Source organism: Podarcis pityusensis (assembly GCF_964106645.2).
Source record: "Podarcis pityusensis genome assembly, chromosome: 1".
NCBI classification, from domain to species: Eukaryota; Metazoa; Chordata; class Lepidosauria; order Squamata; family Lacertidae; genus Podarcis; species Podarcis pityusensis.
In genome coordinates, this window is record NC_138028.1 from 135,289,093 (window position 1) to 135,302,398 (window position 13,306).

A 13,306-nucleotide genomic window follows, 5' to 3' on the forward strand; every position below is an offset into this window, starting at 1 on the left:
AGCTGTAGCATAGACTTGTTTTATTCAGAATTGATTTGAGGTTTTGCCTGTTAATGTAAGTTGGTCATCACCACAGTGCCTGATTCTGAATCCGAATAATATTTCTGTTTCATGTCTGTGTGCCTCAGACTTAGCTTTTCCTTATTAGATCATCTCATCTTTCTGTGGATGAATGGGCAGGGCTCGCTTGCTTCCCACTGTATTAAAATGGTCCTTTTTGTCTGCTTTCTTTGAACAGACATTAAACTCTGCAATCTCACTATTTTTTTAAAAAGCCAAATTGTGCAAGGACCAACACTGACAACTTCCTCAGAATAAATAAACCTTTTGTCCCATGGGGAATGGACAAAAGCAAAATGATCATGCTAGCTCGTGCCTATGGAAATTGTGATACAAACCCATTTGGAGGGCAAAGGAGCAAAATAAAGACTGATTTAGAAAGTTAACATTTCTATTTGCACACTTCTTTATAATTGTGGTGTTGGTAGGAGATTTGTTCTCATACTGGTATTTTTCATTTTTGTTGTAGAAGCACTGTTTTCTATAGGCCCTGAAGAACTTGGTTCTTTGGAAGACAACAGTAAGCCTGAATCAAAGGTATTCAATTCTATACTTCAATCAGCTCAAAGGTTTATGATGTTCACTAGGTTAGCTTGGGCCACTCATTCGCAGCCTAAACTACATCACAGGATCATCATGAGGATGAAATGGGGAGAAGTCTGTATGCCACCTTGATCTCTTTGGAGAAAGGTGGGGTATAAATGCAATAAATAAATAAAATATTTATGAAGATGACGGATAATGTATTTATAATGCAAAGCTGGGGATGCACACATTACTTCATGTGCTCATATAATCTACAAAGCAGGGATTTTCCTGCATAGGTTCTGGTGCAGTGCTTTCAGAATACACACAGGTCCTGTTGTGCAAACACTCATTACACAAACCTTTAGTTATTTGCACATGAAGAATTTCTACCCTAACATCACTACATGAACATCTACTTTGGATATCTGAGCATGTTAAACAGTGAGCAGTTGTTCAGTGTCTAAAAAGATTCTCTGACCAAGTGCATTCTCTGTAGTTGGAGTGACTAATCAATATAAATAATATCAAATCTGTCTTAGCTCTGTGCACTTAAAAGCTGTGAGGCATTATTACCATGCACAGGGGAAAGCCTGGACTGTCCCTTGATATATTCTTAAGAAAAGTACCGTATTTTTCGCACCATAGGACGCACCGGACAATAGGACGCACTTTGTTTTAGAGGGGGGAGAACAAGAAAAAAAAAATTTCCCCCTCTCTGCCCAGCGCCCCTTCAGTGAAGCAGCAGGAGGCGCTGCACAGAGAGGGGGAGAACTTTCCCCCTCTTGTTTTCCCGCTCTAAAACAAGGTGCCGCTTAAGGTGCGTTCAGGCGGCTACCTTGGAAGCCTGGAGAGCGAGAGGGGTCGGTGTGCACTGACCCCTCTCGCTCTCCAGGCTTCAGGTTCCTTTCGACCTGCTCTTTGGGGCTGGCGGGGGGAAGCCCACCACCAGCCCCAAAGAGCAGGTCAGGGAGCAGCGGAAAGGCGCAGCGGAGAGGCTCCTGCCACAGCTGCGCGTCACCTCTCCAGCCGGGAGAGGGTCGCAGGGCTATGGCTTCTTTAGCCCCGCACGCGCTCTCCCGGCTGGGAAGGTGACGCACGGCTATAGAGGCTCCTGCCATAGCCGCACGTCACCTCTCCAGCTGGGAGAGGGTCGCGGGGGGCTGCTTTAGGCCCGCGCGCGCACTCTCCCGGCTGGAGAGGTGACACGGGGCTGTAGAGGTTCCTGCCATAGCCGCGCGTCACCTCTCCAGCCGGGAGAGTGCGCGCGCGGGGCTATGGCATCTTCGCTCCATAGGACGCACACACATTTCCCCTTCATTTTTGAAGGGGAAAAAGTGCGTCCTATAGAGCGAAAAATACGGTAATTAGGTGAAATTGGGTTTAAGCAAAATTATTTTTATATAGTTGTTTCACATGGAAGAGAGAGCAAGTTTGTTTTCTCCTGCTCAGGACGGTAGGACTTGAACCAATGGCTTCACGTTACAAGAAAGGAAGTTCCATTAGGAAGAACTTTCTAGTGGTAATAGCTGAGCAACAGTGGAACAGAGTCCCTCATGAGGACTCTCCTTCCTTTTAAAGCAGAGGTTGGATGGCTGTCTGTCATGGGTGCTTTGGTTGAGATTCCTGCATTGCAGGGGGTGGACTAGATGACTCTTGGGGTCCCTTCCAGCTCTACAATTCTGTAGTAATGACTTGTAATTGGATACCTCATTTATATTTGTTTAGGTATGTTTGTTACAGGTTATAACAAGTTCTTTACTGATTAGCCAAACCTTCTCTTCATTGAAATGAAAACATTTAAAAAGCACTTTGGGGCTAAATGTTTTCATATGGCTATTGAATAGAGATGGGGAATCTGTGGCGCTCCATATGTTAGGCTTCAACTCCCATCATACCTGATCACTGGCCAGACTGATGGAAGTTGTAATCCTAACATCTGGAGGACTACAGGTTTCTCACCCTACTATATAATATTCAGCTAAACAGATGTAGTAGTTTGCTAAATGCATGATCCAGCCAAAGCTAAGCAGACTTCAGCCTAATTGATATAAATGGAAGAACTGAACTATACTTAATTCTTTCCCACTGAAATCAGTGTAAGTTAGAAATCTGTTTGAATCATGCCCTAATATTTTTTGAGGAAGCACAGTTAGTTATACTGTAGCCTGCAGAGGTTCATCTTGAAGCAACTTGGAGGAGGGCGTTCTTTGTTGTGGCTTCCAGGCTGTGGAGTGAGCTCCCCACTGAAATAGTGCAGGTATCTACTGTGGTGAACTTCTAATGGGCTGCTTAAAATATATCCATTTACTCAATTTTTGCCTCATCTTTGATTACAGCTGGAAGATTTCTAGCTACTGTAAATGTAATGTTTTGTTTTTATTAGATTTTTTTATTGTACATTGAATTGTTTGGATTGAATTGTGTTTTTGTATACTGACTTGGTATTTAATGAAAGGCAGTACAGTGGTACCTTGGGTTACAAACACTTTGGGTTACAGACTCCGCTAACCCAGAAGTTGTACCTCAGATTAAGAACTTTGCTTCAGGATGAGAACAAAAATCGCGCACTGGCGGCAGCGGGAGGCCCCATTAGCCAAAATGGTACCTCAGGTTAAGAACGGACCTCCGGAATGAATTAAGTTCGTAACCAGAGGTACCACTGTATGTAATTTTTTAAATTTAATAAATATGTTCCTTGAAGGTTAATGGAAAGTCAGCTTCTTAAAGTTTATGATCATTTCTGTTTAGGTTCGAATAATCCCATTACAGCTCCAACGGTTGTTTGCCCAACTTCTGCTCCTAGATCAACATGCTGCATCTACAACAGACCTCACTGACAGCTTTGGATGGAATAGTAATGAGGTACAATATAGTATTCATTGATAGCATCGCTCGCCCTGAAGGTGGTTTTCCCTGTGTTTCCTTTTCCTTCCAGAAAAAAAGGAAATAAAAACGGTATATTTTGTCAAACTACTTTTGTTCAGAGCTTCACTGAAGGTAAATATCAGTTTCCTTCATAAAGGAAGGGAATATGAATATTTATATGGTATCACTACATTTGCCAAATAATTTATTAATAATGTTGACAATTTTTAAAACCTTTAACATTTGTATGAAATCCCTCCGAAGTATTTTACTAGCCTGGCTGCCTATATTGTCAGCCATATATTAGCCTAGGGTAGGGATGGTCCACAGCTCTGCTTCTCGACCCACACCCCTATAATCCACCCCATTCATCATAGTCTCAGGAGAGGCTCGGGGTGGCAAGATACTGGGAAGGATCCAACCCTTTGAGGTGGTTCCTCCCTCCTTCCTGCTTAATATTTCATAGGTCTTCAAACTTTAATTTCATTGGTAGTTTATTAATTTTAATTGGTAGGCATACAAGTTATGGGCATAATTATTTTTGAAGATTCTTTTGTTTCAGGTATGTTTTTGTAATAGGAAATGAAAGGCAAAATATTAAAATTGTATAATTTCCCAACAATTAGTGGTAGTTCATGACATGTTTGCGCTCTTAAAATGCTTTCATATGTTGCTTTCAATATAGCTTCATCTCGCCTTTGGAACGCATGAAAGATGCTCAGACAGTTAAAATGGGAATTGTGCTTTAGGCCACAGTTCCATTGCAGACCATACTCTAGCACAGGAATGGCTAATGTGATGTTCTCCAAATGTTACTAGATTTCACCTCTCATCAGCCCCAACCAGCAAGGCTAATGGCCAAAAGCCAGTGGGAATTGTAGTCCAGCAGCACCTGCAAGTCACCACATTGGCTGTCCCTCCTCTAGTAGATATGAGGACATCCCATAATGGGATTTCATGTTATATAGCTATCAGTTGGAAAGACCACAAAGATTCCAATTTAGTGGGTGTCCCTGACACCAGAAGAAGAAACTAAAATGACAGATGAGCAACCACAAAAAAGACACTGCTGGGTTAACATGACATCTGTTGAGCACTGCTGTGGCAAGAGCTTTAGGGACGTTGTAAATTAGGTTAATTTGCATAATTGGATCTTAATTGAAATGAAGAGGAAAACTCTTTTCAAGCAATGTCAATTCTTTTTTAAAAATAATCTCTTATCTTGCAGGAAATGAGACAACATGATGTGCAGGAGTTAAATCGGATTCTATTCAGTGCTTTAGAAACCTCCCTTGTTGGGACCTCTGGTCATAATCTAATAAACCAGTTATACCATGGGACTGTTGTTAATCACATTGTCTGTAAAGAGTGCAAGAATGTCAGTGAGAGACAGGTAATTCCATGGGCAAGTTTCAGAACAGTATTCTGTGCGCTCTCTTGTGTTTCCAGTGACAAATTTTTAACCGGGAGTCCTCTGCAGCTTCACATTTAGCAATGCAGTCCTGTTAGAAATGTGCAGATCAAATTTTAGTCAAGTTAAAATTTCTCAATACAGCTATCTGTTGTTCAGAACTCAATGTGATTATTAGAATTAGTAATGTTTTTAAAATAAACATTATGGTACAAATGTAATCTTAGAAACTAGTCCAGTTCTCAACCTTTGCTCAAAATTTCAAAGATCTTTGGGATTGCAATGCAAATCACAATTGTATATTTTTAACTTTTGCTATGCATAATTGACACAGCTTTTGAGCCAAAATAACCTTACAATAAGCCAAGGTATGAACAAGTCTTTCACCCCACACAGCCCTAGCAAGCAGAAAAACAGGAAAATTTCCATTTAACAGTAGTTTCCCATTTTATCGACACCAGGAAACTGGTTGCCATATTCAGAACAGGCCAGGATAGTAAATCAAGGTTTGACGTTAGCTTGACTTGTTCTGAACCTGTTAACCATTGTTTCCTGGCATTGGTGGACTCGGGTTGTAGTTTTCTTATGAGCTATACAAATAAGTCCATAATGTCTTTAAAATACATTTTTAAAGGAGGGCTTTCCTCTCTGCTCGGCTTTGTAGGAGGATTTCTTGGACCTAACAGTTGCTGTCAAAGATGTATCTGGCTTGGAGGAAGCCTTGTGGAATATGTATGTGGAAGAAGAACATTTTGAGAAAGATAACTTGTATCGATGTGGAGCATGCAATAAATTAGTTGAAGCCACAAAGGTAATATTTTACAAGTATTGTTTACTCAGATGTTGAGTATATAACATCCTAAAATAAGGCTAATTATCTTCTGTGCAAAATTCATTTAAATGTAAAATCCATTCATTGTGTCATGTGCTTGGATGGTTGCACTCTAGATGATGGAAACTTATTCTTGTTGTAATTGGAAGAAATGGCCAGTGAAATGTTTTGTAATCATGTGCAGAGCTATCGTAATTCTTCCAAGATGCTCAAGTCACCCCTCTTCAAAATGGTGCCCTGGATATGTTTTGGAGGGCTTCAGGTTGGGGAAGGCTGACATAGATCGTGGGAAGGGCAAGTATTCTATTGCATTTCTGAAAGTCCTACTTCCCTTGAAATTTAAAGGAGCTTCATGAAATAAATATATTGCAGAACTATGATCCTCCTGCAAATGTAGGGACTTGGTGCAGACCTGCTTTCAGTTCTTATTGTCGAATATGGATTACTAGAGTGTGAAAATATGAGATGATTTTAACTTTGCCAGAATGCTTAAACTATATTCTCTTGTTAAGTACTTTTAATGATTATGAATAAAATCTGTATGTTTTAATTTATATATATTTGCTTGTATAATTTTACCTTGCAAAATTAGGCTAAGCTGTCTTCTCTTTGGACCCCCCCCCCCGTGTATTTTGTCTTATCCATGGACTATCATTATATTTGTAAAATTTACATTCCACCTTTCCACCCAATTGTACTAGTAGCAATAAGATACAAATAAAATAAAATGCATTAAAATGGGAATAAAATAAAATTAAAAAATAGAAAAACATAGCTTTGGTCACCAAAATATGATCACTTTCCTAAAAACGTTTTACTTATTTTACAGTCTGCTAAACTACGCAAGTTGCCTCCGTTTCTCACAATCTCCCTCTTGAGATTTAACTTCAATTTCGAGAAGTGTGAACGATACAAGGAAATAAGCAGCTATGCATTTCCAATCCGGATAAACCTCAAGCCATTTTGTGAGCAGGTTGAACTATTTTTATGTGTCTAAATTTTCATCACTTTGAATCATTAATGTTTTATGCTGGGTGATTTGGGGGTAATTGCAGAAGCTGTGCTCTTGTTTACTGGTACAATCTTCACTTAATTCTATGTCCAGTTTCTTACTGTAAAGGTTAGAAGAGGTACATATCTTATTATAGTATCCCTTAGGGCTGCTTGGTCAAACATTTATTTATTGCACTTATACCCCACTCTTTTCTTTAAGGAGCTCAGGGTGTCATACATGGTTCTCTGCATTTAATCCCTACCACAACTGTCTGAGGTAAAGGTAAAGGGACCCCTGACCATTAGGTCCAGTTGCGGACGACTCTGGGGTTGCAGCGCTCATCTCGCTTTATTGGCCGGGGGAGCTGGCGTCATGTGGCCAGCATGACTAAGCCGCTTCTGGCGAACCAGAGCAGTGCACGGAAAAGCCGTTTACCTTCCCGCCAGAGTGGTACCTATTTATCTACTTGCACTTCGTGCTTATGAACTGCTAGGTGGGCAGGAGCTGGGACCGAGGAACAGGAGCTCACCCTGTCGCGGGGATTCGAACCGCCGACCTTTTGATCGGCAAGCCCTAGGCTCTGTGGTTTAACTCACAGTGCCACCCGCATCCCTGTCTGAGATATGTTAGGCAAAAAGACAGTGACTGTGCACAACCGTGCAGGAGTCTAACCTGGAGTAAGTAGGTTGTCCACACCATGGAGGAATGGATGAGAAGAGTTCCTGATGGTGGCTATTTATATTGTAAATGTTCAAGTGCCCCAAAACACTCAGCTGTATCTCTCACATTGGAATATCCATGTAATGGCCTGTACTTTGATATTTCCAGTTCAATGCCTTCTGTTTTTCTTGCTCTGTCTTTGATTGTTTTTACCTTACTTGTGGAAATAGCTTTTGATTATTGTTGTTTTGTTTGTTTGTTTTTAAGACTGAAGTGGATGATTTCAAATACATGTATGAGCTCTTTTCTGTTATAATACACAAAGGTGGCTGTTATGGAGGACATTATCATGTTTACATCAGAGATATTGATGAACTAGGAAACTGGCAGGTGCTAGTAAGTTGATTTCTATACTTGCATACTTCGCAAATAAAGAATTAAGTCATTTTTATATGAACACATACTGGAGTGAAGCATAAATCATCATTCCTCCAAGGAGCTGATGACCACATATATGGGAGTTATCCCACTGTATCTTCATGCCTAAAGCATTGTTTGGAAGAGAGTTATGACAAAAGACTGTTAGATGCAGTTCCTGTTGCAGTGTATAGATGAGTTTCCCCTTTGTTATTTTCTCAGTTACTCTATATAAAGAGACGAGATCATATGCGTTTTGATTTGATTATTTACTTCCCTCCTAAAGCATCTTATGTGATTATTTAGATAAGTAAAAATGATTTCTAGTATTTAAAGGTTCTGAGTTCTCTGTATCAGATTTTACATGATTTCAGGACCGAAACTTCATCTCTGAGGCCAGGAATCTCTCATATGTTGCATTGTAAGAGCACAATTTTACATGAAGGTTCAATAGTAAGCCTGGGAAAAGCTCTTGGGAGGAATTCAGTGTAATGCTATGGGAACTGCTTAATCAGTGCAAGCATTTTAGTTTGTTGGAATGATCCCCCTCTTCTCCCCTGCACACTGATTTTTGGGGAGTCTCCTGACACACACCCTTAGCCAGTATGGGGGCACACACGGGGAGGAAGCCCTAATGCACTAGTGGAGTCTTTGCATGGACTTCCACTAGTGGGAGGCATTAGTTGAATCCAGGCCCTTGAAGCCATGGAGAGCTTCTGCAGGTCACAATGAGCAGCACTAGTTAAGAGGAACCAGTAGCTTAAATCACTGTCAAGCTCTTGTTAACATGCATTTATATTATGTTTACTATTCAGGGGAATCTGCTATTGTGCAGAACTATATGCATGTTACACACCTGAGATACACAAAGCCAAGTTTATTTGGTGAATGAAAATTAACACCAAGTAGTTTCTCTAACACATATAATCTAATATTTGCAATCTTTAATCTCATGTTGTGGGCTACAGCTAATGGCAGAGGAGGAGGAGGAGGAATGGTGAGAATTGGTATTGATATACATTAATAATACGTTTAATAAAAAGCATGAAATAATGACAGTTGAGTACTACATGATAATCAGTGGAAGGCCGATAGACTTTTTTAAGATGCTAGCCTTCCTTTGGCATAACAGAATGCACAGCTCTGTCTTTCTAGTTCTTTTTTCTTTTTTGAAGTTATTTTTGATCTCTTGGAGGAGGAAAGCAACATGAATGATGAAGATAAGGATTTGAAAGATATTGAAAATGCAAAAGAGAAGGAAAATCCATTACGAATTTTAAGAAACATCTTATTGGAGGTAGGGTACGCCAGAATACCTTTCATGCTCCTTAATTATATTTAAGCTGATATGTATTTAAACTGTACATTTCAACACTGCTGTTTTAAGTTCAGCTCTGAGACTGAACATTTCAGATTTTTCTTTTTAAATATTGAAGTTCAAGATCTGCTGGAACTTTATGTGTGTTAAAATAATTTTCTTTATGTGTGTAAAAAAAAGTCTGTTACACAAGTTAGCAAAACTGAGAAGCAAACACAAGATTTGTCTTTGAAACAATTTCCCACTTATGTCCTTCAGCCGCTGACTCTTATACATGAACCAAGACAGTCATGGAGTCAGTAGTTGGTACATAAAGAGGAACTTTTTAAAAAGCCACTTTGGTGCTCACAGTTCAGAGGGTGTGTTAAAGGATCTGTTTGTGTTTGGGAGTGATTAGGTGAGCTGTATTATAATGGGGGAAGGGACCATGTTTGGGACCCAATTTGGCCCCTCTGCTAGCACTTGCCTGTCCCATTTTGAGTAATAATTAATTTTAGTGTCTGCAGATCAGTCAATAGTTATCTAATCTTGTAGGAAGAGTCTAAGGAAATTGCTGTGGATCGGTTGGCACAGAAACTTTTGGAGAAAAAAAGTGTGTCCTGGAACAAGAAATACCGTAAACAGCATGGACCAATACGGAAGGTATTTGAAGATAATTCTGTTTTATCTCTGTTGGCTTTAATCCTTTTGCACTTTACAATATGTCTTACACAGTTCAACATAGAAAGTGATACTACCTGAGTTAGTGGTGATTTTCCTGTGGCATGAGTGGCCATCCTGTTGTTTTACACTTCCCAGCAGGTCTTGCTCCTACGGAGCAGTTGCCAGGACTGAAGGTCCCTGCTTTCCACCCTTTCTCAGGCTCCTCCTCTCCCAGATGTTTCCCAAGCAGACTCAAATTGTGTCTGCACACCTCTGGTTTCTGTTCTGCTCTCTCATTATTCTCTGTGTTCTTGAAGATCAGGGAGGAGGGGAGTTTGTTGCAGCCGGAAAGTCCCTGGATTCTTCAGCAGCCTCTTGACCCCGCAGCCTCGGTGTCAGCCTCAGTGTCTGAACTGCTCCCTGTCGCCGGCTCTTCCTGCTCACTGAACCCTGTTGCCCCTTCAGCATCCAGCCCCTCCTCCCAATCCTCTCCCTCTGACCTCTTCTCTGTGTCCCACTACCAATCCTCTGGCTCTGAGCTTTTGTACTTTGGGCTTTCCCTTGGTTCCCCAGCTGGTGCTTCCCACCACCCCTCTGTCTAGCCATTCCCTGACAAATAGGTATGCCAGAAGCATTGATTTAGCTAAACACAAAGCTAAAATATTTGATTTTTATATAGGGTGGTGTGATTTTTACGTTGTGGTCAAACCAGGAGCATATGCTGCAACACTGAACAAAGATTGTTAGCTCTTAACTTTGTTACCTTTGTTCCTGTGAAGCTGTGATCTATTTTTATATTTTGTTTTTTCTTTAATGGTTGGTTGACCATATTGAGTATTTGATTGACTGATTCTATCAAAGCCTTTCCTCAGATTATGGAAAAGAGACTAAGTACAAACTAATATAACAATGAAGTATACAGAAAATCTCCAAGTTTCCAATGGATCTTACATATGCTTCCCTACATATAAAGAGAAAAAATATATTAAACACATTATCTTCCATTAGTAATGATAGGTAAATAAAAGTTGGGGAAGGCCAATATATGTTGAACAGCCCTTTTCTTTGCACCTCATAAATCTTAGGAATTGTTGGGAGATGGAAATTTTGCCTTTGGTTTTGACTAACCAAAAGTTAGCATTAACATCCAAACATGAACAAACTAGATAGGCATAACTATGATTTTTATTTTTAAGCCAGCTTCAAATTTGGCTTATGATACTGACTTGTTTTAGTTACTTTAAGCTGCAGCTAATTTTAGATATGGTTAAGGGTGTAACACCAAATACAGTGGCAGAAAACAGAAGAGTGAACTTCTGAAGATACAATGTGAGAGAATAGGTGGGAGCAGCTCAGGCAGCCAAATTCAGAAAAATACAGTTCATATCTGAAGGAAGTTAATTGATAGTAAGTATAATTAATTGATAGTTGTAACATTTTAAACTGGATTTTAATAAGACCTTTTTGTCACCCCCTTTCTCTTTTACCCTTTAGTTTTTGCAGAGTCATTATCCAACATTTCTTCTAAGTTCTGATGAAAGCAAAGTTAAGCTGAATGATCGTCATAAACTCCATTTTGGATCAGCACCCCAAAGCATCCCTCAGAACCATGAGGTAAAGATGTCATCAGAAAAAGCAACAACAGGTTTACAGGAATATTCATCCGAATCCCATTGGTTTGATTTGAATGACTCCAAAGTCCAGCCAATCAGAGAGCAAGAGATTGAGAAACAGTTTCAGGGGAATGAGAGTGCCTACATGTTGTTCTATCGACAATCCCAAATGACAAGACCATCTGAAGGTACAAAAAGTATAGTGTGTGCTTTGTGTCTTCATATTGCTTTTGGTTATTTCCTCTTTATTAAACAGTCATGAAGTACCAGTTTGTACAAGGTTTAAAAAGACAAAATTTTAGAGACAAATGTTGAAATAACATAGATCAGAATGTTCCACTGACTTCAGTAGCAAAACTTGTTATTAAGTGTTGTGAGGATTGTAGTCTTACCGAAACAGTTGTTGTGTTCTGAGCAGTTAGCTTTAGGGATTTCCATGATCCTTCAGCATCTTTTTTGAGGAATGGAAGTTTTTAAGTGACTTTCTCTTAGTTTGTAGTTTAATAAACTGTAAGCCAGAGGAAGAGTACCCTAGTGATGTAAAAAGGATATGCATGAAAATCTGAATTTCAGCACTTTCTAGCCCTTTTAATATGTGTTTTCAGTTATTCAATTAATCAGTTTATTTTGACACAGCTCGAGGAAATCCAAGATACCGGGTCCCCATCCATCTCTTGAATGAAATGGATGCCGCTAATATCAAACTGCAGAAGAAGAGGTAAGTCAGCTCTGATGACAAATGTGTGGTGTGTAGTTCATGCAGGGCTTCTGATCAGGATTGCAAAGATCATACAATCATCTTGCAGTCTTGGAAGCTTTTTGTTCCGGTGCAGGCTTCTATGAACAGAACGGGAAGGGAAGGGAAGGGAGGTGATAGATACAAAAACAAGCCACCCACAGCTTTCTTCTGCAAGCCCCCCACATCCCTTGCCACTTTCCATGTTGTTCCAGAATCTCCCCCAATGTTCTTGAGCAATTGGATACCTGTGCAGGGGTGCAGAAGGAATGGGGAATCAACCAAATAACCTTTCTCCATTGTAATCACAGAAGTCTTCACTGGATCAGAGAGCCTTCTCTGATCAGAGAATCAATTACACTTTTTGAAAATACTAAATTCCTTATAAAATTCCAGCACAGTGCAACATGCATAATTAGTAAAAAATAAATAAGACTTTTAGAATGACATTTTATGAAGTAAGATACAAATTAAAGAACTTGTCTTTACTGTGGGAAGTTTCTGAAGGTATGATTTGTAAGAAAATTAAGTTTTTTGTTCAATTGTGCTCAGATTTTTCACTGAACATACTTTTCTGTTAATACTTCTTAAAGGGCAGAATATGACTTGGCAAACAACAATATTGATTTACAGCTCCATATATTTTCTCACTATAAATTTTACAATGGAGCTCTGCACCCAGCAGTTTCTCAGAAGGAAAGTGTTCTAGATCTTACGATTGATAAGAGAAAAACACTGGGAGAACTTCAGCAATTGGTATTTCAGGTATTTGCTGTTATTCTATTTCCCCAAACTTTCACCGAGTTTAAGTTTCTTTAGTAATAATAGGCTTGTAGAACAAGCAAGATTGTTTGCCTACATACTTTGATATGTACTTTAGTAACTTGTAGAGTGGATTACTATAAGATGACCCTTATGTATTATAAATTATTTAGTACTATGGCATCCTTCAGGAGAGCCACAGCTACTTGTGTGAATTGTTTATAAACAACATGATTTACATAGCCATATCTGCATTTCTGAAATATATTCACTTTTTGTGAATAGTTGTTGGAATTTTGGGAAGGAGACCTTGTTCTCAGCCTTGCAAAGCCTCTTCCAGCTGGACTGCATATATACCAAACACTTGAAGGTAAGATATCTTTAAAATTACATACATGTAATTGTAAAAACAATCCCCCGCTCCAAATACTTTTAAGGAGATTATACGTATTTATTGGATTATGCTGG

General features: G+C 39.5%; 1 protein-coding gene and 1 long non-coding RNA gene across 8 annotated transcripts in view; one reads left to right on the forward strand and one right to left on the reverse strand.

Moving 5' to 3' along the window:
* Positions 1-1,447, reverse strand: part of LOC308484753 — a 210,990-nt gene extending 209,543 nt beyond the window's left edge. The window contains exon 1 of the long non-coding RNA XR_013990103.1: positions 1,361-1,447. This is a non-coding gene — a long non-coding RNA (uncharacterized lncRNA). The remainder of the gene's footprint in view (positions 1-1,360) is intronic.
* Positions 1-13,306, forward strand: part of USP40 (ubiquitin specific peptidase 40) — a 44,655-nt gene that overhangs the window by 2,629 nt on the left and 28,720 nt on the right. For 4 of the 7 annotated variants that reach the window (XM_081015729.1, XM_081015724.1, XM_081015727.1 and 1 more), the window contains exons 3-14: positions 530-597; positions 3,337-3,450; positions 4,682-4,846; positions 5,529-5,675; positions 6,526-6,669; positions 7,618-7,746; positions 8,960-9,064; positions 9,620-9,727; positions 11,222-11,528; positions 11,977-12,058; positions 12,670-12,841; positions 13,124-13,208. In XM_081015729.1, coding sequence (XP_080871855.1) covers positions 530-597; positions 3,337-3,450; positions 4,682-4,846; positions 5,529-5,675; positions 6,526-6,669; positions 7,618-7,746; positions 8,960-9,064; positions 9,620-9,727; positions 11,222-11,528; positions 11,977-12,058; positions 12,670-12,841; positions 13,124-13,208 — 1,626 coding nt within the window. The remainder of the gene's footprint in view (positions 1-529; positions 598-3,336; positions 3,451-4,681; positions 4,847-5,528; positions 5,676-6,525; positions 6,670-7,617; positions 7,747-8,959; positions 9,065-9,619; positions 9,728-11,221; positions 11,529-11,976; positions 12,059-12,669; positions 12,842-13,123; positions 13,209-13,306) is intronic. The other 3 variants (XM_081015730.1, XM_081015726.1, XM_081015728.1) reach the window with 2 other exon arrangements.